The sequence below is a fragment of the Ceratina calcarata genome, unplaced genomic scaffold (assembly GCF_001652005.2).
Source record: "Ceratina calcarata isolate Rehan_Ccalc_2016 unplaced genomic scaffold, ASM165200v1 scaffold297.2, whole genome shotgun sequence".
NCBI lineage: Eukaryota > Metazoa > Arthropoda > Insecta > Hymenoptera > Apidae > Ceratina > Ceratina calcarata.
In genome coordinates, this window is record NW_017152138.1 from 2,076,159 (window position 1) to 2,103,117 (window position 26,959).

General features: G+C 41.5%; 4 protein-coding genes across 9 annotated transcripts in view; 1 reads left to right on the forward strand and 3 right to left on the reverse strand.

Annotated features, from left to right (window-relative positions):
• stol (voltage-dependent calcium channel subunit stolid) overlaps positions 1-8,710 on the reverse strand; it is a 13,464-nt gene extending 4,754 nt beyond the window's left edge. The window contains exons 1-22 of one of the 3 annotated variants that reach the window (XM_018022970.2): positions 7,324-8,710; positions 7,030-7,237; positions 5,889-5,970; positions 5,454-5,564; positions 5,155-5,368; positions 4,777-4,908; positions 4,095-4,697; positions 3,892-4,028; positions 3,738-3,818; positions 3,578-3,658; positions 3,428-3,502; positions 3,311-3,325; positions 3,079-3,186; positions 2,935-3,006; positions 2,718-2,859; positions 2,416-2,637; positions 2,238-2,331; positions 1,490-1,522; positions 822-926; positions 638-750; positions 431-567; positions 144-313 (exon numbers count right to left, since the gene is read on the reverse strand). In XM_018022970.2, the coding sequence (XP_017878459.1) occupies positions 144-313; positions 431-567; positions 638-750; positions 822-926; positions 1,490-1,522; positions 2,238-2,331; positions 2,416-2,637; positions 2,718-2,859; positions 2,935-3,006; positions 3,079-3,186; positions 3,311-3,325; positions 3,428-3,502; positions 3,578-3,658; positions 3,738-3,818; positions 3,892-4,028; positions 4,095-4,697; positions 4,777-4,908; positions 5,155-5,368; positions 5,454-5,564; positions 5,889-5,970; positions 7,030-7,127 (2,825 nt within the window). In that variant the 5' untranslated portion in view covers positions 7,128-7,237; positions 7,324-8,710. Of the gene's footprint in view, positions 1-143; positions 314-430; positions 568-637; positions 751-821; positions 927-1,489; positions 1,523-2,237; positions 2,332-2,415; positions 2,638-2,717; positions 2,860-2,934; positions 3,007-3,078; positions 3,187-3,310; positions 3,326-3,427; positions 3,503-3,577; positions 3,659-3,737; positions 3,819-3,891; positions 4,029-4,094; positions 4,698-4,776; positions 4,909-5,154; positions 5,369-5,453; positions 5,565-5,888; positions 5,971-7,029 lie in introns of all 3 variants that reach the window. The other 2 variants (XM_026812797.1, XM_018022971.2) reach the window with 2 other exon arrangements.
• Positions 8,711-10,189: 1,479 nt separating this feature from the next.
• Positions 10,190-18,688, reverse strand: Nup98-96 (nuclear pore complex protein Nup98-96). 4 transcript variants are annotated; one of them, XR_001916574.2, is made up of 21 exons: positions 18,561-18,688; positions 17,937-18,013; positions 17,617-17,826; positions 17,307-17,549; positions 17,022-17,225; positions 16,855-16,938; positions 16,566-16,745; positions 16,300-16,427; positions 15,909-16,224; positions 15,647-15,830; positions 15,458-15,569; positions 15,232-15,372; positions 12,812-15,128; positions 12,605-12,742; positions 12,233-12,506; positions 11,888-12,151; positions 11,461-11,787; positions 11,288-11,385; positions 10,957-11,203; positions 10,636-10,877; positions 10,190-10,533 (listed from the first exon to the last, which is right to left on the reverse strand). XR_001916574.2 is itself a non-coding variant. In XM_018022969.2 (20 exons), the coding sequence occupies exons 2-20, from the start codon at positions 17,965-17,967 to the stop codon at positions 10,688-10,690; spliced, it is 5,667 nt and encodes a 1,888-aa protein (XP_017878458.1). In that variant the 5' UTR covers positions 17,968-18,013; positions 18,561-18,688; the 3' UTR covers positions 10,190-10,687. The 4 variants fall into 4 exon arrangements, 3 of the variants coding, with proteins under 3 accessions (XP_017878458.1, XP_026668597.1, XP_017878457.1); XM_018022969.2 differs by having other exon boundaries at positions 10,190-10,877; positions 16,876-16,938; XM_026812796.1 differs by having other exon boundaries at positions 10,190-10,877; positions 16,300-16,424.
• Positions 18,689-18,860: 172 nt separating this feature from the next.
• Positions 18,861-26,862, forward strand: Pi3K92E (phosphatidylinositol 3-kinase 92E). The gene is made up of 10 exons (XM_018022973.2): positions 18,861-19,960; positions 20,021-20,479; positions 22,899-23,327; positions 23,406-23,836; positions 24,031-24,324; positions 24,480-24,758; positions 24,841-25,110; positions 25,181-25,495; positions 25,575-26,037; positions 26,107-26,862. Exons 1-10 carry the CDS (start codon positions 19,817-19,819, stop codon positions 26,236-26,238), a joined length of 3,216 nt encoding a protein of 1,071 aa, XP_017878462.1. The 5' UTR covers positions 18,861-19,816; the 3' UTR covers positions 26,239-26,862.
• Spindly (spindle apparatus coiled-coil protein 1 spindly) lies at positions 20,481-22,892 on the reverse strand. Its single transcript, XM_018022974.2, has 6 exons — positions 22,212-22,892; positions 21,831-22,134; positions 21,588-21,708; positions 21,223-21,529; positions 20,978-21,134; positions 20,481-20,910 (listed from the first exon to the last, which is right to left on the reverse strand). Exons 1-6 carry the CDS (start codon positions 22,460-22,462, stop codon positions 20,566-20,568), a joined length of 1,485 nt encoding a protein of 494 aa, XP_017878463.1. The 5' UTR covers positions 22,463-22,892; the 3' UTR covers positions 20,481-20,565.
• Positions 26,863-26,959: the final 97 nt, after the last annotated feature.

Genomic DNA, 26,959 nt, shown 5'->3' on the forward strand with positions numbered 1-26,959 from the left:
GCATTGTTCTTCCGACGTCTGATTTCTTTTTTAAAAATGCGTTTCTAAAGTGCATAAACTTTTGGGATTGACTGTATAGCCAATACATCCTTAAGTAAAATATTGCCTATACAAATATCTTATACGTTATCTCAGATTCGTACCTGTAAATCTTGTCCTGAACCAGGGAATCCATTATAGTGCCGTCTATTTCACCGAAAAATTTCCCTGTATGCTCGTGACGTTCGCTGATTATAACAAAACCATTGTTATCCAAAATGTAACAGTCTAATGCCTCGGAAGCGCAGGATTTCTTGCAACTTGTACCGCTGCACTGAACCGATCAAAGTAAAAATTATTATCGTTACGCTGTCGAATCATTCAAAACCAGGACAGTATGCAATGTATAATACGAATTGTTTTATAAACCTTGAGAGTAAAATTGAATTACCGTGGAAGTAATATTGACGAAGCGTGAGGCCAACGTGGAATGTTGAAATTGCAAACCGACGACCGCGGCAGGCGCTTTGTGACCCTTCCCGATGAAAATCGCGTGAGTCGCTGTGACCAAAGGACTCGGACTGTTGGCTTCAATGGAAAGGAACAGTTGTTACAATATTCAATATTCATAGTATTTGTGAAAATAGTAATTAATTACCGGCGTCGAATGGTACGCTGAAGACGAAGCTGTCCGGTTCTATCGTGTGTTGATCCACGGCGCGTTTGTACCAAGAAGAATCCATCGCCCTCGCGTACTTCTCGGCGAACAGTCTACGCGAATCACGAGGAGAACGCTGTTCGTAAGATGTCAACGATCAAATAAATTGTATTATAATATTTACGTTTGATCGGTGGATTTGTCGGTATCTTGATGGTCGTGCCAACGGAACAGGCCGCTCCTGGTCGCGATGAAACTCCTCGTTACGCCGAACGTTCCTTTCCCTTGACTGAAAACGTGAACCCTATTACACACCCTGCACCACCGACGTGATCGAACGTAAAAAGAAGACACAAGAGATCGTTGTTCTCGTATTCAACGAATACGGAATTAATCCCGTGATCGATACGTGTTCTTATTCTTTTACACTTTATAGACGACGTACAACCAATGGTTCAACGTGTCCTTCAAAATTTACATTCGCATTATGTATATTCGTCGATCACAGCCCGATAAAAAAATATGATAAAACAGTGACAACGAGAGAGTGGACACGCGTTTGTACTTCGGAGGCAATGTATTAATTTATTTTTTTTTCATAATTGAGCCGCGTATTTCATCTTATTAAATGAACGAAGAGCGGTAAGATGACATAGATGACTCAATATGAAAAGAAATTGACCCTTGACACCGGAGTACAGACGTATCCGACGCAGGACAGTTCCCAAGGAAGGTTTCGTTTCAATGAACGGTTCGAAGGACACTTAGGAATAGAATAGATCAATATATACGATATAATCCGTGCAATATCGACGGGTGCGCTTATACAAATAATTGTGCATAATGGATTACCTGTGCAGTAGAGCCATCAGTATGGCAATAGGGCTAGCGGTGGAGACACACAATATAAAATGTAATAAAAGTATGCGATATAAAAGACAGCATTTGTAAATGGAACAGATTAGCCGTTGCGCATAGTACGTGTCACGTTTCAACGAATTACGGTACCGGCGTCAAACTTGCGATCTAATTTTATTCAGATACAAGATTCGAATCGACACTGAACAGCCGGTTACGCAAAGTGGTTAAATCATTTAATCAGTGGTCAATCGGTTTTGCAAAGTCTTTGGAATCCTTCTCCCTCTTGTCCTTCTGCTCCGCGGCTTCTCCTCCTTCTCTCTTTCCTTGATCCTTGCCTTTATCCTTGCCACCTCTGTTCATACTCTCTTCACTCCCACGATTAACGTTTAATCATATATTTCGTTCGCAACACGACTATGTCAACGGCGGGGGGAAAAAATAGAGGCGGCAGTTTTCACAATACCCAGTAAAATATATAATATATATATATATATATATTGTATATATTGTGAATATATATACTTATGTATATGTATACAAAGTTGTATATATATGATATACAATATGCGTGTGTTGTCCGATGATTGGTGCGTGAAAAAAAAACAAACCGCGTGCTCGCTTGCTTGTGCATTGGCAGTGCGTGTTGTCAGTAGAATAATTATATCCGCTATTAATAAAAGTGTCCGCGGTCATGCATTCTCGCGAACTCCCTCTCGCACGGCTCGCGCGGGCCACTTACCTCGGATTCTCCTCTTTGTGCATCGCGGCTTTCTTGTCGAGCACGTCGGTGACCAACGCGTCCAACACCAGCGACTGAACTAACTTTTTGTCACCTGATGACAGAGAGTCAGATCGAAAATTATTAATTACGTCGTCATCGACGGATCGATAGATGCGTACGAGGCGGGAGTACTTACAGTAATAAGCATCTCTGTCGGGCTTGCTCGCTTGCTTATGGTGCGAGCTCGGACTCCTTGGCCTCAAGGACATCCATTTCCACCCCGGGCTCCGCGTTCGTGCCAAAAAATGGAGAAAGCGTTCCTCGGGGGTTGGGAACCATTTACCGGAAGCCGAACTGTACTCGCAGTACACCCAATCCGGATGCACCTTCCAATTGTTCCCCTTAAAGTACTCGGTCACTAGAAACCATAACGACGCTTTCAACGAAGAACCGACGGAGATTAAAGTCGACGGGGTTTGAATAAGAGATATCGCTCACCATTTATTATCGCGTGTTTGATTTCTTGTTCGGCTTGCAGTTGGAACATACCGTAACCCTCGGGTAACGCTAGTCCCAACGATAACGGTGTTCCCTCGATCGGTTTATAAAAATAATTGTGACGCCTAATGGCCACTCGTCTCTGCAAGAATTATGAAAAACGTTTGAAACTCGTCGATGTTCACATAGGAAGATAACGTAAAGTTGAACTACTCACCATATTGTCATAATGAATTTTGGTAAAAAAGTTTGTTTCCCCTTCTTTTTGATCAATCATATCGTGCCGCAACTGAATAAAGAAAATACATGAAGTTGACGTAATTGACGATGAATTTATTCTGAAAAAAGAATGTACGCTTACGTCTAGAAGAAGGGAGTTGTTCATGGAGTACAACTGTCCCTCATGCTCTGCGAGCTCGACCTCCGACAGGTCTACGCTAAGATACGTAGGCTTTAACGTCTCCTCGTACTGCAACGAAACAAGAACAAGGGAACTCTATCGACCGCGGAGGCACTCGCGAAATAATTACGTTCAACAAGCCAACAAAGATGTTATTTGTTACACCGGCGTGCTACAGCCTCGAACTACTTACGTCCGCGTTTCCAGGCTGCGTCCGTGAACATGAAAAAACAAACAGCGATGGTCAGTGGGCAAGATTGACGAGTGGACGAGGATCAGTCGGGGAGTCGTTTCAAATCGTTTCACTCACCAATGGCCGCAAATCCGGATGATACAGAACGTGACCGTTATTGTCGACGATAAAGGAATACCCGTTGACACCTAACTAAAAATCGACAGAAAGGAAACGGTTCAATCACGGATTCGTGGACTCTTTCTATTCGCTACCGTAGCAATGTACCTTATATGGGGGAACTAATTTTTGTATCTCTTCGATCGGCACGTCCGTGCCGACGATACCCAACAGGTTGGCCGTTTTCACCTTTTTTTTTTACAAGAAAAATATATTAAATACACCGACCACGACCACTAGTCGTCGAATCTCGCGGAGAATGTGTTACCGTATAATTTCGGCGATCCAGGATAGGCGCGGAAACGGACGTCAGTAGCTGCCCTGTATCTTCGTTGCCGTATCTGTCGCTCTGAAAAAGAAAAAGTCATTTCTATGCGATTCTGGATTATATATTGTGACGTTCGTGTACACGCATCTAATACCTTTCCACCGACGTAAACTGGACTCCAGTGCACGGGATGATCGTGTTGGTACAAGACCATTGGCCGAGCAAGCACCTTCACGTATTCGAAGACCTTATTCTTGATATCCTCCATTTCGGTGATCCTCGCGTAGAATCCTGTCCAACGGACGAACATACACAATGAAGAACGAAACGATTATGGAAGAAAAATAGGATAATTACCTTTGTTCGTGCACGATGTGCTCTGCAACTCCGGGCTCTTGTCACCTCCCACGAGATAGGTGAAAATCCGAACGGGCATATGCGGCCAGTTGTACCTTTTTATCACTTCGATAGGTAAGCCGACGTTGTCGACGGTAATTACCATGATCGCTTGGTTGCATTGGCTACCTTGGCCGGTTCTATTGTATCTGTGGAGGGTCTCAAACGCGGTGCTAAGAGCGGCCGATACGTTCATCGGTAATTGCTCGTACTTCATCGAACTCGTCGCCACTTTCAGCTCGTGGATATTCGCAGGCGATGCCTGGACCAGACTGTCCTTAAAATATTTAACGATCTCCTCCGCGGTGTCGCCGTAACGGTAGACGTTCACGTAATCGTCGGGGCCTAGGGTGTCGAGAATGGTTTTGACGGTAGTCGAGGCCAGGCGTTTGTTCTTGTCGGAGGAGTAACACTCCATGTCGAGAAGTATGACCAAATCCTTGGGGCTGTTCGCTGCGCCGACGAACCAGTTAGAAATCCGAAAATCGTACACGTCTCGAACGACCCTCGCCGCTGTTTTGCTACCACCGTTCGATCGTTGCTCGATGGGCGGCCAGGATATCGCTGAGGAAAGATACGAACGCGCTCGCATTTAAATAAGCCGAGCGGATAGAAAACAGAGAGGGTGGAATGATAATGGTACCGGGAAAGCGTCTCAAGAATCCGGAAGTGGCGCCGTAGTACTGCCACGAAAGCGAGGGATCGCTTTCGTAATTGTTGACGAACAGTAAGTCCAAGTATTCGCTCCACTGAATGCCGGAGGCTACGTCGCGATCTAAAAGGAAACCGAATTTGTGCGACGAATTCTTCTTTTTAAACAAACGAATATTAGCATTCTGCATTTTTTCATATCAATGAACAATGTCATTCAATTTTAGAAACGTCGTATGATTTGCAAGATTGATATTGTTTATTAGATACACAAAAGTAGCTCGGAACAAATAAAAAAATGGTTTATTATACAATGAAATATAAGCTTTATGTTGGAAGCTGGTAGTGTTAATTTTATTGCACCACCCACCGGTGTCTTTGACTCCAGCAGGTAGTAAGACCGCGGAAAGGGATACGTTCACAGCCAGATGATCGAAGTGTCGATTAAGCGAGAGGAACGTTTCCTGTCCGTTCGATTTTCCATCCCCGGAACTGTCGAACCGGTGAGAAGCGTAATACTTAGGCGATACGTTCCCGTCTCTGGGCGCCGACACGGCTGCCTGTTCCGCGCTCTCCACCAATCTCTGAAACGAAAGATCAATTCAGCATACTCGAACGAGATGCCAGCTATATAATCTTTCGCATCAAGTTGGTGTTCGATCCTCTCACCATGACCGCGTTCATCTTAAAGTCCAACATGTTTTTCACCTCCGCGGCCATTTCTCGCACCAAGACGAGACCATCTTTTCTTACGGCCTCGGCATCCATGTCATGATATTTCTGAAATTCACCCATCAAATTCCTAAATCACCCTCGAACCATCGATGTGCAATGGTTAAACGAATGTATTTTGTTCAGAAACGTTGGAACTCGGTGTCTGACTACGTACGATTGATTCTACTTGACTTGCTCCCGTTGCGAGTATGAGAAATATCAGCGCATACTACTAGTTCTCAGTTACGAGTTTCGAATTTAATTTCTGCACAGTTCGAAATCTAAATTCTTCGTTTGAATTTTCATGTACGACGATAACGACAATTTTTTTTGTAAGAGGAGAATCAATAAATAATTTCGCTCAACCAACAGTATGGTATATTGCCTTACCCTTTGTATCTCGCTCATCTTTGTAACCTGTTTGCTGAATTCCCATAAATCTACGCCGAATTTCAAGGCCCAGTTTTTCACTCTGCAAAACAAAATCTATCTTTAACGCTTTCCGTCACCACCGCCGTTGTTCGGTGCTATCATAAAAACAGTTTCTACGTGTACGTGCGAACTGAGCCTGGAATCCAATGAGCCACCTGTTCTGTACATCTATTAATACTCAAATATTATTTTAAACTCGACGAAACAATTGCGTTCATGCTCGTATACATATGTATATAATATCTACAATCCTTTGACTATTGTTTCTACGTGTCGCGAGTTTAAGGATTACATCATAAACGAACGGACAGAGAAGCGATCTAAAACGGTTTCACGCGATTATTCAAATTTATAAATGACCCGAACGTTGGACAAATCGACGTGTCGAATAATGAATTTATCTAAGGCTGCCGCTAAATTGCGTTCGAGAACGAAATCGTGTCCCGTTTCTTAAGGCCGCAGCACGTCGTAGAGCATACAGTAAGCACGATATGTACGCGTAAATGGATAGTACCATTGATACATCCGTAGCCTACGCGGGGGTGTAAGTACGTGTACACACACGTACTTACGTTCTCTCTCACGTGCGCACGCACGTAAAGAGGGTCGTACGCATACACGCCGACGATTCTGATCCTCGTTAATCGACTGTGTACGCGTAACTCTACACGCGCCTGCGTTCTTTCCGATTCTCTCCTCGATGTTGCTCTCCTTCGAAAATCATGGGACCGCTGTTCTATGTGATTACAGCCGAATAAGCCAGCGAATAAACTAGGTACCATTTCACTTCCCAATCCCGTTCATTCCACTCGCTTATTAGCATGCACGTTAACGTAATTGAATCCAGTGCTCGGTTTAATTCGTACTATCGAAACGCGGTAATTGATGGTTTGGTAATTTCAAATTTCGTACAAACCTCGTACGTCCAAGCGATTTAAATACAAGCCCATCAATTGTAACATTACCAATTATGTCATGACTTCCACTGTATCGTTCAACAAATTACGGTTAATAAAACGGGAAACAGAGTCCAGGAATATTTATTCGATTGACAGAGTTGTATGCAACGCAAAGGTAAAAATCAGACGTGAATTCTTACTCGTTATGGGGTATATCCTCCTCTTGCTGGTAACTCGATCTGATGAACAACAGTAACAACACTCCGTAATGCACGAGTTTCTCGACGGACAGAAACATTATTTCGACGGTATCGGTGAACAACCCTGTAGAACTGGAACGTGGAATCGCGTAGGTACGTGCAATGCGAGGAGAAGATGCAGACGAACGAAGCAGCCCGATCGTTTTCTCTGGGGTGAGAGCGTGGTGTACACTGTACACGCGTTAATTCAAAGCAAACTGGTCACGCGGCGGGGGTAAAAAGAATTAGTCTTACCGCTCCCTCGAACTAGCGATCGATCGGCCGTAACACGCGAGTCAGCGTTACGTGCGTGAATTCACCGTGCCGATACGAATCTTTGTTTATCCGTGTACACGTAGAAACTCTGGTATACACACGACCACGGCACAGCACACAAGCCCCGTGTACACGCCACCCGCTAGTACGTCGAAGCTTGTACGCGCGACTCTTCACCTTCTCTCATTTCCACCCACGAACGTACCCCTCTCGCGCTGCTCGATCGCGAACTACGTTAATCGTGCAGCCGCCGTCCGACTTCCATTTCGTTTTATGCGGATCGTAGTACGTAGTCTGGATTTAAACGATTTCGCATTCCCAGTTAATTCATAGTTCAGTCGTACCTGGGATGTCACGTATACGATTTACGCCCGGGCCGGAGGTCTCGTCTATCTCTCGATTTCGAGTCGCGTCATCGCGTTCAATCGCAAACTACTAACACCGACGTTAACTACGATTGGTACGGTGACGGTGCACGAAAAATAGATATATCCCGTACGGCCAATCTCAGTCCAAGTTCAATAGCACGTAACGATAACGATTCACCTCCAGCGCTCTGTTCTTCGTCGTGCACATTTCTCGGAGCGCGACGCGAGCCTCGCGAACGAGCGGATCATCTCAGATAACGGAGAGAGAAAGAGAGAGACTGAAATGAGTTCCACCCCCGGCTTCCCGTTGGAACGTTACGCGAACACCCGATCGACCGATCGGCCGAAGGACCGAACCAACCGGGAGACGAACGAGCGAAGGAGAAAAAATGTGATCGTACGTCGGACCACCCCCTCGAGCCGAACGTCTTTATTATCGTATCCTTTGGACGCGGACGCGTGCTCCTCGTCTCCAGGGTAAATGAGACATCGTTCCGTTGGCCGCGATCCGTTCTCCTTCCTGCTATTCACGATTGCACCACCGATTACCGCCTTGTCGCGCGATCTCTCAAGTATGTTCACACCGTAACGCGCAGAGAACCCGAAAGAATGAAGGACGAGGGTGGGACAAGGGAGTGATAGTAGTAGGCAGAGGGTAGAAACGCGCGGAAGAGGGGGAATCGGTGAGGGTGAACGATAGGGAGAGACAGCGAGATAGAAAGGGAGAGAGCGAAAGGGTGGCGGAGGGAACGGATTCTAGCAAAGAAGGGGAACGGAGCGGAGGAGATGAAACGAAGAAAAAATGCTAGGAAAAATCGGGTGTTCGCTGCGCAAGGTGCACGGCGCGCGGGGAACGCACGGCGTCGAAAATGCGTCGTCGAAACTGCGTCGTACTCTGTTGTAGTACAGCGAAGATGCACGCGTTCGCTCGAGGAACCGATTGTTACGCGCGACAGCCCCGTTTTGATCGCGCCTTCCTCGCGAAAATCGGGCAAAGATGGTGCATGAGTCGCTTTATGCGCCCCGAACCAAGGGTCGCTTGTCTGGTGAGAGCGCGAGCGCGCGCGCGCATTACTCTTACTACGTCTACTACGTCGGACTTGGGGGTGGTTCGGGGATGCACACGTATACAGTGAGAGCCAAAAGTGAGTGCAACCCCGAACCACGGAATTCACGCGATCTCCAATGCACTTATTAATAAGTCCTTAGAATATTCCCAATTGTTTTCTCGTTTGTCTATAATGCATAATGAATGAGAAAACAGTCTCACGACTTTTATTAATGTATCTCTATAAGAATAGTATGAATAATATGCGAACGTGTAATCAGGTTTCTCTTAAAGTGAACTGTGATAAGCACAGTTTCGTCATTCTTTATTAATATTGTAATTAATTATATTACATATTCTCCAAAGAAACTCTATATTTTTCTTAACGACCTGTACAAAGAATACATAAATTGTACATGTAGTAAAGTTATTCTACTGGTGCGAACGTCTGCTCGCAAACACCCCCGAAAATGATGGGATGCGCGAGTACCAACTATGGTGGTGGTAAAACAAGTCAGCGCTGGGGATGACGGCGGTGACGGTGAAGGCGACGACGACGGAGCGTCGACGGGTGTGCTCGGTTGGTGGTGATGGTGAGAGACAGCGACAACGGCGGCAACGACGACGGTATTAGGGATGAAACGGGAACCACGAACGGTCTATGTAGGGGAAGAGTGGCTTGGACGGTGGGGACGGTGACGGAGGGTAGGAGGTGAAGGTTGCGTGATACGGAAACGAACAGAGACGAACCGGGGAAAGGAGGGATGGGTTGGTGCGATGGGTCGAGCACCATCGACGGAGAGACGCTTGCGAAAGCTCTTCCTTGCGAAAGAGTGAAAGCGAACAAACGGACAACGAAGTTGTCGGGTCTCGCGAGCAGAGCAAGAGGCCCGCGACTTGATATCGTAACAGAGATGGTTGTAACGCGGCCGCCGCGCAAGCTCGGCATCATTGATTTAACGCGTGTCTACGTACAGCGGGAGTCAAAAATGAGCGCACGCCTTCGTCTTCGGAGACATGGAATCTGCACGAAGAATCTCGCGCGTACGCCATGAGATTGATGCGAAAGATAAGAATTGATTGAGGGTTCAGATTAACGATAAAGAATATGACTACATCTTCTATATTTAATCTCGTCCTTCTGTTACACAAATCGGACCGACATTCCTTTTTCAAAACGCGTCTTCTCACTTTTTGATTCTTACGGTACAAATATATACATAAATATTTTCACTTTTCACCCGAAAGGTCGATTTCCTAAATTCTGGAGGTGTCGGAATCTCGTTTTCCGCACGTAAATTTGCTACATAAAATGACGTCTGCCTTCTACAGAAGAATGTTTTTATATTACTAACATGCATCATTTTTTATTTAATTTATATTTGATAAGCAGACGTGGAAAGGTCGGGTGAAAAACTGTTACACTCTCTTTATGATAAAAACAATCGTGCTATAACGGGGAGTCTTTATTTTATTAAACCTAATTATCACGCTTTGAACAATAAAGATATTCCTATACGACTTCCTGTACGATGTACGTAAATAATTACTTCCTTCATCCAGATTGCATTACTTTGCTTAAATATATATTCAAATTCATCTGCCTTAAGTAACAAATTAGAATAAATACCATTATTTATAAAGTTTACGATCCTTAACTGTTACAAATCTTATTAACTTTAGCGTTATTACTATTGTTATTACTATTATCATTGTTTAGTCTGATTGACCACGATCATTAATACACTGATTGTTGCCGCCCCTTCGTTGTTACTTGGATAAAAACATATAAATACATTGTATTACATGATCGCTCAAAGTAAAAAATTTACATATGCGCATTTTATTTTGGTCAAAATATAAAAATAAAATTACCTCTTTGAGCGTATAACATTTCTGTAGAAAAAGAGAAAAACGGCATCAACAACTACGCTGCTTGATATATAATTTCATTCACGCGCATATTAACGATAGGGCGGAGCTCTTGTTGTGCGTAATCTTCCGGTAAGGGCAACTGAGACACTAATTGCAGTATCGACGTCGATCTGTTCTCGTTTGATTGCATTAAGCTTCTAGCCAGATGCAGAGTCCTCTTTGCGATCTCGGCCTGGCAAAGCCTGTGACAAAAAAACAGCAATCCCCGTCAATCGTGAGCGAGTCGATACGTATTTTAAAACAATATGCTGCGTAGTTTACCTATGCTTAGCGGTTGGACATGGAAACTGGTTGATTTTGGATGGAAGACTCGACAATCGTTGTTTTAATGATTCCAATCTGGTACCAATCACGCGAGCATCAGTGCCGCGTAACAGCGATTCTACGTCCATAGTTATTTCCATGTATTCCCAAAGTAATTGTCCTTGATAGGTCCAACCGCTTATGGTACTGCTGCATTCCGGGGGAGTCAGTGGTCGTAGCAGTTCACGTAAATAATCATAATTTTCTGTAAAAAAAAAACGCAGCAGGGAACTAAGAAACGGCTTGAACGTGGGGATCGGGCAATTGTAGATTTGTTTCACGAGCATACCGTTTATTATAGCATCTGCTGCTAAATGCTCGATAATAATTTCGTGAGCCGTGTTCCATTGTTCTGCATGAATATAATAATAGGCTGCCCTTCCGTATCTACGACAAATAAAGAGATGTTCCTTTGAGACCGAGTTTCGTAATAGTTGAAAAAATTAGAACAAGCGTACTAACCTTTTAACCACGTAACTCTTTACAGCTTTAGCCTGGTTGATCCAAGTCGAAGGTATACCCAATTCTTCACGCAAAAATTTCTCGCGCTCGATTGGATCAATCGAATCGACGTCGTCAGAGTCGTCGATCTCGACGTTACGTTGTAACAAATTTCTTACTGCTGTCTTCCTATTTCCAGCATCCTTTAGGTGCAACATAACGAATATGGCCCAATGCCAAAGACCATATGCTTCTAATTGCGTCGCGAAATTAACATGTGTTAAAGTGGCTACGTGTTCTGAGAGATGCGAGTAACCCAGAGCTAAAAGTACTTGCTGCATCAGCCAGCTGCCGTAAAAATTAAATCGAAAATTGAAAAAGATACGGAACTAAATACGGATACGATAGTAATTAAAATCAAGAAAGGATAAATTGAGGGATCATTTACCTGAGCCTGAAGTCCATTGGATCGGCTGTGTGCGTTGCTGGGTTCAACAATTTCCCAAGCGCGTGATTGCCAGTGCAGAATAATTTTAATAGATGAAAACACAGATCGTATATCAGTTTTCCATTCATCATCTCCAACTCGTAATCATCTCCCTTATACTCGGGCTTTGGAGTGTAAGAGTATACCACTGTTTTACCCGCATCTAAGGAGCTTTCATAAAGCTCCAGCGCATCGCTTAGTGAAGCAGTCGGAGATGCAAAATACCTGCAGATGATGCTCGAATATATAATAAATGTACGATTCAGCAGACAAAAATTAAGTAACGTTATATAAATGTGATGTTACCACAGATGAATAGCCAAAGCTCTCTTCCAATCGAAACCCTCGCAAACGTTATTGTACAAAGGCGGTTCACCTAACTTTGTGCTCGCCAGCAACGTAAAAAGCTTTAGTCTATCCAGTGATATGTGTTCATCAATACCGGAGTCTTGCCATAATTTGATTTGTTGTTGTATCAGTACCTTTACAGGCATTCCGCTGCGTAGCTGTGCCATCAACAATGCCAAACAATGATCACCTACTTCTCGTGCAGTTTTACATGCCTCTTCCAACTCATAAGCTGCGATGAACAAGGAGAGAGAGATGCCCGACAAAAAACAACATATATTTTCATCACAATTTGTGTACAATACAATTTTAATGATTTTTTAAATATACCTGATAGTAAAAGCAATATCTTTGTCTCGTAGTTGATATTAGTATTATCCTGGTGTAGCGTTTTTCGTATGACATTCCTCAACCACTCTCCCACAGCTTCTCGTCGTGCTATCGTGATATTATGATCATCTGGATTTTCTGAAACATAGAGAGAAATATAGTAGAAAGCGCCAATAGTAAACGCACTGTTATAGCAATTTATAATACCTGTGGCAACATTTATATCCGCCAAATTTCCCCAAAGAGCCACGCATAGCTTCCAAACGTTAGCCACGTACGAGGCATATGAATCCGATGAATATTGTTCCGCGAATTCTTCGGCCAAGTTGCAGTGAGCATGTAAAGCCATGCTCGCGTCTTCCCTATTATCTGTGTCTACGTTGAAAATCGGGCAATCTCCTTCCTGATTCAATTTACGGTAGGACAATTGAATCTTTAAATGACCCTCTATACTTTCTTTAAACTTTTTCACATGGTCGATATCTGTTCCGTGTCCTCCTAGAACTTGTATACGTTGGACTATAGCAGCGGATGTTGTATCCTCCGGAGAACGACCGCAAACGTAAGACCCGATCTGCTCAAACGAGCTGTTCAGTGGTACGATATCAGCTTGATTTCTCGTAGTCAACGTGAGCAGAGTTAAACCGCGTCCCCAGCTCGGTTTGAATTTTCTGCCCATTTGTATGCCAGTGTCAGCCACAGCGCGCGATTCCAACTTGTGTATCATAGATTGTGATAAGGGAATCACTTCGCAAACCCACTTAAGAATCGTAGTAATAGGTGTTATCGTAGGCTCCGGTAAACCTTTTGTGAATAACGACGGTTTCGTGGCAACGATCTCCATCGAAGATTTCAATTTCGAGTCTGCTGAGTCGGATCTCTCTGATCTAAGCGGTAGTTCTTCGTAACCGATCGTCGACATTCGATGAATTGTTAAATTCGATCGCAATATCGGAGTATATGTTTGATCAAAGATTTGATGGTCGTCAAATTTCTGAGCGGCATCAATGAAAGAACGCAAAGTGCTTTTGGCAAGTCCGAACGAGGCACGATTCAACTCCTGCTCACGGGGAACACTAACATCGAGCTCATCATCACTACCGTCAAAGAAGCTAGCTTTCATTAATTGCAGTTTGTGACTGTCTGTACCCAAAATGCGAGCATTTTCACCGGTAGGACTCATCGGTGACTGTGATACGGTATCACGATTATAATCGTTATATCTTCGTTGTGTGAATTCTATGATGCCAGATGCATCTAAGTCTACATTGGCCGCTTTTGGATCTTTGCTTGCCTTGGAGGCATCCTTGTTCGGAACTTTTAATTGTTCCGATTGTTTAGTCACAGTCTTTTCGTGATGCATGCCTAATTTTAATCTCTTTGGATCGGTTGCTGGTGGAATGTTGTTGTCTTCCTCATCCGAATCGCTTAAACCGTACTTGGAAAAATGATCCACTCTGAAAACCCAGGAACCAGTTTCTGGACGATATTCCAGGAATCTGGTATCATGTTTCGCCGACACTCTACGCAATTTCTCTTCGTAATTCATCGCAGCCAGCCGTTGGGGATCGGTGATGGGTTTGTGCAGAGACTTGTCGTGCGGCCACACTTGTTCCAAAGTAACTTGCGCTTTGCGGTTTAATCCCTGGCCGACGGGTGGCTTCTTTTCATCATCCGGGTAAATGACAACCTCTTTGTGTCGGAAATGTACAATTTCGTCCAAATTAAGACCGTAAATGTCAAACGACTCAGGGAAATATACGTTGCCGTATCCTTCGCGACCGACAGTGAAATTCTGCACGATGCATTTGCCGTCGATAACATACTTGTCCAGTTCTTCTAAGGGCGGAATCGTGTAATAACCCATGCGTTTTAACGTCACTTTCGCAGCATTCGGTTTCCAATCCGAGGTTTGCATCGTCGAGAATGAGTTTTCCTCATACTCTTGGCTCGTATCCGGAGTGTGATTCACGTTGTCTGTGAATGTATACGTCTTATCAGTGAGGGATGAGTTCCTAATTGAATTGCCGTCCATAGAATTGTTCATGTTGTGAATCTGTTTCTGATTAGTGTCGGCATACGGTCGCAATTCGGCAACAGTATTATTTATCATTTCTTCGGACATGTTCGGATCGGAGAATGGTAGACGTTGATCTTCTGTCGAGTTTTCGTTCAAATTCTTCGGCGAATTTCGCGGTAGACTGGTTTTCAACCAAGACGTGGACGATCTCCGATCATTCGCCAATTGTCGATTGTTTTCTTGGCTGTTGTTTTCCTTGTCCACAACTTCGATAGTAGAATTTTCGATACTCGAGTTTGTTATTGATCCTCTATCATCTCCCTTGTTATTTGTCTCCCGCAAATTTTTCTCTGTCGTTGGCGAATTCTCGGTTGTAGAATTTAACGATGAATTTACAGATTTTGACATTGATTTCGGGCGTAGCACTAAACGTTTAGTATTTGGACGAGGTTGAAACGCTTCCGATATTGGATCTTCCTCCTCCAAACCTTCAAATAATGATTTCTGCGAAACAATTATATAGAATGATAAATAAAATAGGAAGTAATAATATAATATGATATATTGCCAATGCAATAGAAAGTAATAATATAATATGATATATTACCTTTGACAACTGTTTGGGAGTAATCACTTTTGCCTTGATTTTTGGTGACTTATTATCAGCTGTAACTTTGTATTGTGTACCGTTCAACATTTTTGATGGTGCGTTTGCCGGTTTTAACAATTCTTCCGTTTTGCCGGAGGCCTGAAACCAACCATGAATGACGTTTCGGGAAAACGGGAAAGTTTACAAGTGTATTTGTAAGAAACGTATACTAGAAATTACTTACTGGTAGAAGGTTCTTCAGTAACGGTGAATCGCCAAATGGTGCAGACACCAAAGCTAAAATCTGTTGATGCACTGGCACCGTTCCAGAGCTCTTCATCTGATTGTTTGTATTCCTGTGGTATTAAAAACATAAAAATTTAATTCTTCTATTGACACTGAGAGTATGTACAAAGTCTAAAAAAATTAGTACCCTGCACCAAGTAAACCCATTCCAAGACCAGTGCCGACGTTAGCATTATTTCCAAAAGTTGAGGTTCCAAATGATGACGAAGTATTAAAGTTCGTGTTATTACCAGTGTTCCCAAACAAACCGCCTGTCTTCTGTTGACCAAATAATGTAGAACCACCACCCAACGTCAAACCTGTGTTCGTACCTACAAAATTTGAAGTTGATACTCACCATCAGTTCAGAAAATAAATCTTCCAATTTTAAAGTATGACAAACAATTTACCGAGTCCGGTCGAAGATGCGGGAGTAGAACCAAACGAGAATCCCGTTGTTTGCGTTGCCGGTTTAAAGGACGTGTTAAACAATGAAGTACCGGTATTCTGGCCGGCATTGAAGCCTGTCGATGTTCCGAAAGTTGAAGCCGTGCTCGCACCGAAAGAAGGTGTTGTTCCGAAAGCCGTCGTTCCAGCGGGCTTGGCGCCAAACAAACTTGTACCCGCATTGCTCGCCGCAGTTTGTCCGAAACCGGTGAAGCCGGTGGTAGATGACGTAGCTGGTGCGTTGAAAGCCGATTTGTTTTGATTAAATAAACCGATACTCTGCAAAGAAAAAGAAGTTGAAATCGCAACCGACGACGAATAACAGCAAGTCTTCATCTGTCCTCTTTCTATTACCTGATTCGGTTGAGTTGCACCGAACGTAGATCCAAAACCAGTATTCTGAGTAGTATTAATTCCACCAAAGCCTGTGCCAGGAGTTTGGTTAGTATTGCTGGTTGCGAAAAGTGGCGTTGGAGCTGCTGCTGTAAATGAAACTATCTGTATTGCGGACTATTCGACTTGTATCGATGAATATACACTAACTCCGTAGTGGTTTGCGAATCTTATTGATATCAATATTATCCACAACGGTGTAACATGAAAAAAAGGTTGATACTTACTACCAAAAGGTTTATTCTGGGTATTGCTACCGAACAAATTTGTACCCTGAGTAGAGTTGAAAGCAAAATTGTTCGTCGTCGTCGTCGACGGAGTGCCGAAACTCGTAATAGGTTTTGCAAATAGACCACTCGATCCGGATTGAGTAGTCGTTCCGAAGCCTCCGGTCATTCCACCAAAACCTAGTATAAAATATAATTAGGAAAAACGCATTACCAAGCAGAACAATATTTAAACCTTATAAAGATGATATCTAATAGATAACAAATAATTGGCATTAGAATAGTTTACCCGTTGTCGCAGTACTAGTACCTGCCCCTGCATTACCAAACGGTGAAGGCTGTGTAGGTGCACCAAAAATTCCTGTACTGGGTCCTGAACAAGATTAACCAAGATCATTAATATTGTTATTGTTATCAGTAAAAGAATACATTTCTTTAACTTAAAACTGTTTTTACCTTTTCGCCCCACAGAATAATCTTCGAAACGTAATTCCTCGTATGATTTTGATTCATATTCTTTCATTGATGAGATACAACAATGCCTCGCCGATATAGTGTGAGATATACCATTTTTTGACATAGAATCAGTGGTGATTACAGGTGTAAATTTAACGACAGTGCCGATCATACTGGTAGCCGTAGTATTTGTGCTACCAAAACCTGTAACAACGATAAGCAAATGTAACAAAGGAATAACTTCGCTATAACTTACGTGAATCGTTAAATAACATAAGCACTTACCAGGTGTTGAACCAAATAAATTCGTATTGCCGGTAGTATTAGTTTGTCCGAATGGAGTAGTTTGTTGCGTCGACTGTTGTGGTTGACCGAATAAATTTGTTCCGGACGTAGCGCCAAAACTAAATCCAGCTGGTTTATTAGCCTGTCCAAACGCTGGAGCTGCAGTACTTGTGCCAAATAAATTTGTTCCTGCATTTTGTTGAGTACCGAACAAATTTGTACTTGTATTTGTTGTACCGAAACCTATAAGAAAATATAGTTGTTCATCTACACGTTATCACATCCAGAATGACTTCGTAAAACTAGATACCTCCAAAAGATGGTTGAGTAAATGCCGGTGCAGTTGTAGTATTGCCAAACAAACCACCAGTAGTAGAGCCAGCAGGTTTTGCACTGAACAGTGATGTGTTACCACTACCAAATACTGGCGTAGCACCAGTGCCGAAGCTAGTTGTAGTGATAGGTTTACCAAATGCTGACTGCCCAAATGGGCTGGATTGTGTTGCTGTGTTAAAGCCACCTATAACATGATCAGCTGTTAAGGAAGACTAGGTATAAAAAGATTAGATATAAATACGGAAATGAAAGAGTGGCATGTAGTAGCGTGGTATATACACATTTATCACTTACTGAACGAGGTATTTCCAGTTTGTCCGAACATCCTTGATGTGATATCTCTGACTCAGTGGTTTAACACGTATTACAATCTGTGATGTAACAAGTAAATGAAAAATATTTGTTGATATTTGAAATGTTGGACCTCATTGAACTTAAATCTAATAAAGTACGAATTAAATAATACGATCGGAAATTGAGCAAAATCCTCTCTTGTGATCAAATAAAAATGAACAAAAAGAAATAAAAACATTCGATAATATACACGTGATCTTTTTTCGAACGTTAAGTCACTGTAACGACGCCAGAAACGGGCGCGAACGATTGTACATTCCAACTATCCAAGCTTATTGAATCCAAGCTGGATGAAAATAAGTGATCAGTTTCTCACACGATATACAGTTCCTCAGAAATTTTACTGTCAAATTTATTCCAATAAAAATGACCATAATCGTAGAGGAAACATTATTGTGATGAAACTTCAGACGTGACAATACTTGAAAATTTACCACATAAAATAAACGGCTTCAAAAATATCAATTTAACGGTCACGCTAAATTCGTACACTATGTTCAGCTAATGATTTTTAAACATACAGTTACTGGCAACTCGTACAATAAATAAATACAAATCACATACCCGAGAATATCCGTCGTAAAATTCCAAACCTCAAAAGTTAATCGATAATAGTACTACGACGAAGGTATACACAACGACAAGATTACAAATGCGCAAAATGCGCAAGAAACTCCGAACACACTGAACACTTACGCTGTCCAGTGAGGACTAATATCACTAGAGAGAACCATATTTCCTCCAGTGATCACTGATTTCCACTATGGAAAGAACTATGTCAATAGTGTAAAATACAAAAATTACCAATTTTTTGGTTTCTAGGTAAGCCTCGAGTCTCGAGGTAAGCAGAGATGATCTCGCTGGATCTCGCATCCAAAGAATCTGCATCAGTATTATTCCGATCATTTTTGTTTATATTTCGCTCTCATATATATATATATACATATATGCATACATACATATATATTCTGTCGAGTGGTGAACATTTTTGATCGATATTTGGATTACAAATATTATATGTTATCATTTTAAATTCGTTGTTGAGTTGAGTGTAATGGACACAGTGAATAAGAGAAAATTATGAAGAAGCCAAGAAGTCGACAAGAGAAAAGTTGGATTGAGGTGATGCGATCTAAGAACCAATGGAAAAACGGAATAACTTTGCTTCTCGATTCACGCATACGTATATATGTGCAGGTGCATACATATAGTTTCTACGGATGTAATAAACACATGCGTGCCCATAAGAAAGTGTAGATATGTGGGCAGAATGCACTTGTGGAAATAATGGCTGACTAGTACATAGTACATAGTAACTAATAGTTGCTAGTAGTGTTATTGCACACACAGAGACGAAGCTGTGTGGATTCCGATTCCGATTCGAGTCAAACAAAATTACTTACGTTCACGTTAAAACAAATAGGCGGTAGATGTTGACGGCAATTGATAACATCGTTCGATTGATAATTGAATATCCGACCAAACTCACCTATTACTCCGATTCCGAGCCTTAAAGAGGCCGAAAATCGAAAGCGAATAACAATCAATCGTTTGTATACACGAAAATGTAAGAGACGAAAAATGATTGATAGAACAGAAGTGTTGATGAAATGACAGTTTTGTTTATGATGGGACGTTCACTAAAGGATTCAATGAAGTCATGCGTGTTGTTTGAAAGAGAAAGAACACCTTCGATGTCACGATGCAATTTACACGATACATTGCTTCGTGCCTTGTTTTTCTACAATTAACTATGCTCGTATCATTTTTGTTTATATCTCATTGAATTTCTGCACGTGTTATCGAAAATATTCAACACCATGGTGCACATACCAAGCGCGTATAGTTACAACTTTTGGGCGAAATCACCCACAGAAGTTGTCGAGTTGACATGTTTAATGCCAAATGGGGTCTTCATACCCTTGGAAACTAATCGCAATATCACTTTGGCTGAGATTAAAGAGGTGGGTTAAAATTTTTTTCATTTTACAGTGCGAGATAAATAAATAATTTAAATCTTACAGGATCTCTGGGATGAAGCCAGCAAGTATCCTCTTCATGGTACATTGAAAGACGCTCCGTCCTATGTGTTTTCATGTATTAATTCCAATGCGGAAGCTGAAGAACTGAGAGATGAAACTAGACGTTTGTGCGATATAAAACCATTTTGTTCTGTGTTAAAAGTTATAGAAAGAGAAGGTGTTAAAAGTGATAGAAATTTAGATTCTCAAATCGGTTTACTCATCGGAAAAGGCTTACATGAGTTTACGGCACTAAGAAACTCCGAAGTAAATGACTTCAGATGGAAAATGCGTGTACTGGGAGATGAAGTTGCAATGGCTAGACAAAAAAAGTCTTGGATGGAGAAAGTGCGTTACCAGTTTCCTACAAGATTAGCACCCACTGCCACTATACCAAAAAATATTGAATGCCGATTGAAAGATGGAAACATCGTCCTTCTTACTAAATTCGAAAACACAGAGGTAAGAACATGGATGCTTTATTACTTACATATAAAAAATAAAAAAGTTAATTTGCTATATACCAAACAGGATATTCACAATTTATCTTAGTTTCTCCTGTTTTCATTTACACTATCGCTTTTAGTAACTGTATTTTTTGTGAAAAGCACACTCTTAGTGGAATGTTCATTTTTTTTATCATCAATAGTTTTTTCTTCGTTAAGATTAAGTGACGTTTGGAATCTTACAGTATTTAATTTTGTAGTATTGTTGCAATCGGATTTTGCTTCTTCCGTTAATTGAGTATCAGTGTCACTGTCTGAGTTTGGAAACGATTGTACAACGCTTTCTAAACCGCCTTTGTAATCATTAACTTCTTTTAACAAACCGTTGTCGTCGTCGTCGTCCATAAGATATAATTGTTGTTCAGCTTGTGCAGCACACAATTGAGCCTTTTGAAAAAGTTTCCCTTTTAAGATCATTATAACACACCTAATTATTAAGGATAAACATGATTACCTCCAAAGAAGAAGCTTTGTGCTTCCAATAACGAAGTTCCTTGGTTACATTCCTCTTTGTTTCTTCTTCTATTAAGAGTTTCGTCGAAAGGCTCTCAATCTTCATACGGTACTCGTTTATTTCCTTTTTCTTTGCATTCAACAAAAATTGGAAGTACCTGTAGACGCATTTTAAACTAGCGTACAAACAATAATACAAATAAATAAGAGTAAGTAAATTAATCATAAAATGTCACGTGGAATTACTCGAAATTTGTGGCAGTAGAATCTGGTTCTTTAGAATCAGTATTCTTATCAATTTCCGTCTTCAATTTACTCTCGAGATCTGATATTCTATTCTTATATTTTTGAATCAACTCTTCGTTTTCTAATGTATTATTAAAATCTGCTTCCCATTGTCTGAGCGTCGCAGTACGTTCTGCTCTCAGTTTTTTGATTTCGATAATTTGCGACTTGCAGATGCGTTTCACTACCCTGTATTGGTCGCGTAATTTGCTCATCGTAGACATCAACATTTGTCGACGATCTTCCACTTCGGCGAAAAGCGAATTACCTGCAAATGAAAAACGAAATATAAAAATCCTCAATCGTTTAAATCGAGTCTAACTCACCTTTATACAATTCACTAGTAGGATGATTTTCGAAAGCTGCCGCTTCTGCGCGTCGCAAAGCAAGTTCCGCGCGAATCTCCTCCAAGACTTGATTTTTCTCTTCCAACCGTATTCTTAACATCTATTGATAAAAAGAATATATTCGTACTGCAGGATTGGTAAGGATCATGATAAAGTAAATGTATGAAACTTCATTTTTCGGAAAGCCAAATAACTACAACAAATGGATGATTCGTTCCTCACCTCAGAAGAACTTTCGAATGTGTTACATTGACTCTTCAGATACTTGATTGTTTCCTCCGCACGTTCGAGATCTTTTTTCCTTTCCTTTATGGTGGACATGAATTCATCGATACGATTTCTTAATCTTACATTCTCTGCTTCGAGGGTAAGAGTTTTAAGTTCGTCAGCAACAGGTGTGGGTTTACTTCCCGTGCATTCTGCTTCAGCCTGTTGCCGTAATTTTGTTAGTTCTTCCGTACGTTCCGCTAACTGGGTTTCTAAATTAAGAATTATATTCTCATACTCTTTCGTATGATGTCGATGTCTAAAATCAAGAAATAACGAACCGTGACACACGCATGATAGGTTAAAAAACCAGTTTATTACAGTTTTAAAATTTACTTTTCTTCAAGCACTGATATTTCTTTTTGTTTCTCCGTAGCAAATTGTTGTTGGGAATGTTCGAGGGATTCATTTGTCTCTTGAATCGTCCGCAACATTGCCTCGTTCAATTCGAGCTTTCTTTTTAAATCGTGATTTTCTTGCCGGCATATTTCGTATTCTGTTTTCAGTAGATTATAAGACCGACTATTGTCTCCTGCGTTATCCAAATATTCTTCGTTGTTCTCGTTTATCGAGTTTTCAGTAGACATGCTTTTAGATTGAATGACAGACAATAAAAGCCTTTAAGAACGGACTAATGTCAAAACTTCACATATAACGTACGTTCCGTTTAAAACCATAACAGGAAAAATGGCGGAACTTTGTGATCACGTGGTTAATCTCTCATTAGCATTGAGCTCTATCCTATCCTAATTCCTAACGAATTGAAGAAGAATATGAATTGCGAGACAGGGGTCGATTCTAAAGAGATGCAAAACGACTGGTTTCGGTGTACTAAATTCATTATGCATTGAACTCTGTAGAGCTCAAGGACTATATTCTATGGGATTTCCTCTCCTCTCTCTTTCTCTTTCTCTTCTTCTTCACTTATTCCTCATTTATGCTTCAATGATACACGAAAATAAAAATGTTAAACAAATTGTTCAGCTCTCAGAAAGCTAAATATCATTGATATTTGTCTTTCAGACGGCCTTCACGTTTCAAATACTACATACCACAATGCCATATCAGTTACTGGTATTAATTTTGAATAAGCGGGCGAACACTTTAATGTCCAAAGGTCATCCGAACGATTTCACATTAAAAGTGTGCGGGCAAGAGGAATATTTAATCGGGGAATATCCTTTGATACAATTCAGTTACATTCAAGAGTGCCTAGCGAAAGACATTGTTCCTACGTTAATCACAATAAACAGGGACAGCGTTTCAGTCGATCAAGAGAACACTGCAGAAAACGCGGAAGCGGATGCCTTGCAGCGTGCAAGACCCACGTTTTCAACGCCAACCCTTCGCAAGAAGGGTAAACATATATCCGCCTGGAAAATAGAGGAACCGTTCGTATTTACTGTCAACGGTATATCACGATTGAATTGCGATGCTCATCGTACCGTTGAGGTATGCGCGACGAATCTCTAAATAAATCATTTTTATATTTAAGTTATCAGCGTAGAAGAAATGTTTTGTTCGTTGCAGATTGGTCTTCAAGCGGGTCTCTTTCACGGTGGAAAGTCCCTGTGCGAAAGCCAGAGGACGAAAGAAACGGTGGTCAATTCTGAGGGCAGTTGCGAATGGGAGGAAGTGTTGAAATTTGATATAAAAGTGAAAGACATACCGCGAATGGCCAGGCTGTGTTTTGTTTTATACGAAATTAGTAAGACTGCGAAAGGACTGAAGAGTCGTAGATTAGTTAGAGATACCAAACAAGAATGTTTTATAAATCCGTTGTGTTGGGCCAACACTACCATATATGATTTCAAGTCTCAATTAAAAGCGGGAGCGATGACACTTTACACGTGGACGTATGTCGAGGATATGCAAAACGATGATCTTTTACATCCTCTCGGAACGGTGGTGTCAAATCCTGATATAGATAGAGCGGCTGCTTTAATGTTGACATTTCCAAAGTAAGTTTTTATTTTATTTTTCCTTTCTTTGTTCTCTCTTTTCTCTCTTTGTTTCTTCTAATCGTTGCCATTACTTTTAATCGGTATCATCGTATTTTCAGTATTTTTTTCGTTTCTTTTTCGAAAGGGAGATCTTTTTTTTTATTATAATTACGAATAATCAGTTGTTTCTTTGTCTTGGTATTTGCCTATAGTTATGGAAAAGACAAGTCCGTTCTTTATCCAACCCCAGAGAAAATGGTTGAATACGCACGGAAGTTGCGGGAATCGTCCGCCGAACGTTCGATTCAAGAGGAGCCCGATGAAGAACTTAACGTCGGCAAACTTCAACAATTGGAGCAGCTTCTATTACTAGCAGACAGAGATCCATTGCACGAGCTCCACGAACAAGAACGAAAAATAATGTGGACGTTACGGCATCATTGTCTCCTCGAAATACCCACACTGTTGGCCAAGTTGTTGCATTGCGTAGAATGGAACGATCACAGGTGAGGATTTATAAACTTGAAGTTGCACATCAGATAACGTAGGAGTCATTTTAACGTAGCATATTTTCATAGAAGAAAAAAAACAAAATATACAAAAAAAATCAGAAAACGAGAGAGAACGTTTAAACCTACTTTCCGATTCTCGACGTATACAGGGAAGTAGCTGAAGCTACGGCGCTGGTGCAACAGTGGCCCAAATTACCAGTTGAAAAGGCACTTGAATTATTGGATTACGCGTACGCCGATCAAAACGTTCGAAGTTTCGCTGTACGTTGTTTAAAGGACGTCAGCGATGAAGAGTTGAGCCTCTATCTATTGCAGTTGGTGCAGGCACTGAAGCATGAAAATTATTTGTCCTGTGATCTAACGGAGTTTCTGCTGAGGCGCGCTCTTAACAATCGAAGGATCGGTCATTTCTTGTTTTGGCATCTTAGGTTCGCATATAGTGTTCCTCTCCGCTTATCTGTCGTTTGCACACCTTGTATCATTTTTTCATTTCCATCGCTTTTTCATTAGATCGGAAATGCAAGTAGGTGCCGTATCCGTACGATTCGGTTTAATATTGGAAGCGTACTGCAGAGGAAGTCAGCAGCATATGCGATCACTGTTCAAACAGATGGAGTGCCTGGATAAGTTAAAATGTGTATCCGAACAAATAAAACAGCGAAAAGATCGGAAGGCAGCGTTGCAAGCTTTCCAAGAATTTATTCAAGCAGCCCACTGTCAAGAAGCGTTGTCGAACGTGTTAAATCCGTTGGATCCAAGTTTCCGGTGGAAGCAGATCAAGTAAGAAGATTCTATGTGGTGAAAGCAAACACAATTTGATAAATATAATGTTGCTTCTATGCGTTTACAGAATCGAAAAGTGTAGAGTGATGGACAGTAAAATGCGACCGCTTTGGCTCGTTTTTGAGAACGCCGATCCGTTTGGCGACGATGTCTATTTAATATTGAAACACGGAGACGATTTGAGGCAAGACATGCTCACATTGCAAATGCTACGAATTATGGATAAACTCTGGAAGAGAGAGGGTCTGGATTTGCGTATGAATCCTTACGGTTGCATATCAACGGAGAACAGAGTTGGTATGATCGAGGTAGTTCTGAACGCGGAAACGATCGCGAATATCCAAAAAGAGAAAGGCACGTTCTCTGCTACAGCTGCTTTTAGGTATGTCCGTTGGAGTGGATGATAATCTATAAGTGGTACATTTACCTTTGATTCTCTTATCTCTTTTGTGTTTCTGTAGGCGAGGCTCTTTGCTCGCGTGGCTAAAAGACCACAACCATACCGAAGCAGCATTGAATAGAGCTATCGAAGAATTCACGTTAAGTTGTGCGGGTTACTGTGTAGCAACGTACGTTCTCGGAATTGCAGACAGACATTCAGATAATATAATGGTAAAGAAAACCGGTCAATTGTTCCACGTTGATTTCGGCCACATTCTTGGACACTTCAAAGAGAAGTTTGGATTTCGACGGGAACGCGTGCCGTTCGTGTTGACCAATGATTTCGTACACGTAATAAACAAAGGCCAAACGAAAAAGGGTCAAGCGGTCGAGTTTCAACGGTTTCAAAGTCATTGCGAGCAAGCTTTTCTTGTTCTAAGGCAACATGGAGGTTTAATACTATCTCTGTTCGCTATGATGATATCCACCGGATTGCCAGAACTATCATCCGAAAAAGATCTTAACTACTTAAGGGACACTTTGGTATGCTGCTTTTAACTCTTGTACGTAGTTTTCGTATTCGAATAATCACGATTCGTTTTTTCAACTTAGGTATTGGAGATGTCCGAAAGCGAGGCGCAGAAGCATTTTCGAAGCAAATTCGATGAGGCTCTTTGTAATTCGTGGAAGACTTCGTTAAATTGGGCGTCTCACAATATGTCAAAAAACAATAAAACGACGTGAATTGGGACCATTTGGTCGATTGTATAATAAAACGAAAATACGATGAATTAGAGACGTTACGTATCGCTTCATGTCACGTCCGATTATGAATTGTATCGGTAACGTTAAATGAGGCATTAAGCGATGGTGTAAATTTTTCTCAGAGAGAATATATGTAACGCGAGGAAATGAAAAGAGCGAAGGGGATTTGTTGTTCTCCTTGCGCCGGTACTTGTGCGCGCCCTCACACTTACACATGCCTACATTTTCTCTCTATCTTTTGATCTACGTATCTCTCTATCATTGTCTACCATGTCCTCGCTCGTCGGTACATGCGTGAGACTGAGAAAGCGTGTAATGAACTGGAGAAAAGATATGCAAGCGGAATACGTATATACGCGGTACATATCATTTGGTCAACGTTGCAAATTTGCGTATATTCTCAATGCAAAGAATAAAAAAATACGTAAACCTTTCTTTGAGAGCAATGTTTCATCACGAGCGTCCCACATTGTGCCGTACCAACACGCTTTCTGTCGAAGCAAGGAATGTCGAGGCTAACTGAAGAGTTGAGAGTTAACTCTGAATTTTCGACCCCTCAATCACGCTATTGTATCGACTAATAATAAACGAAGTTATTCTTCATATCGTTTTTTCATTGTTATAACACCTACCCACAAAGCGTTGCGAGCTTTAAATGCTCGCAGTTTTAGGAGATGGAAAAATAATCTCAATATTGGGA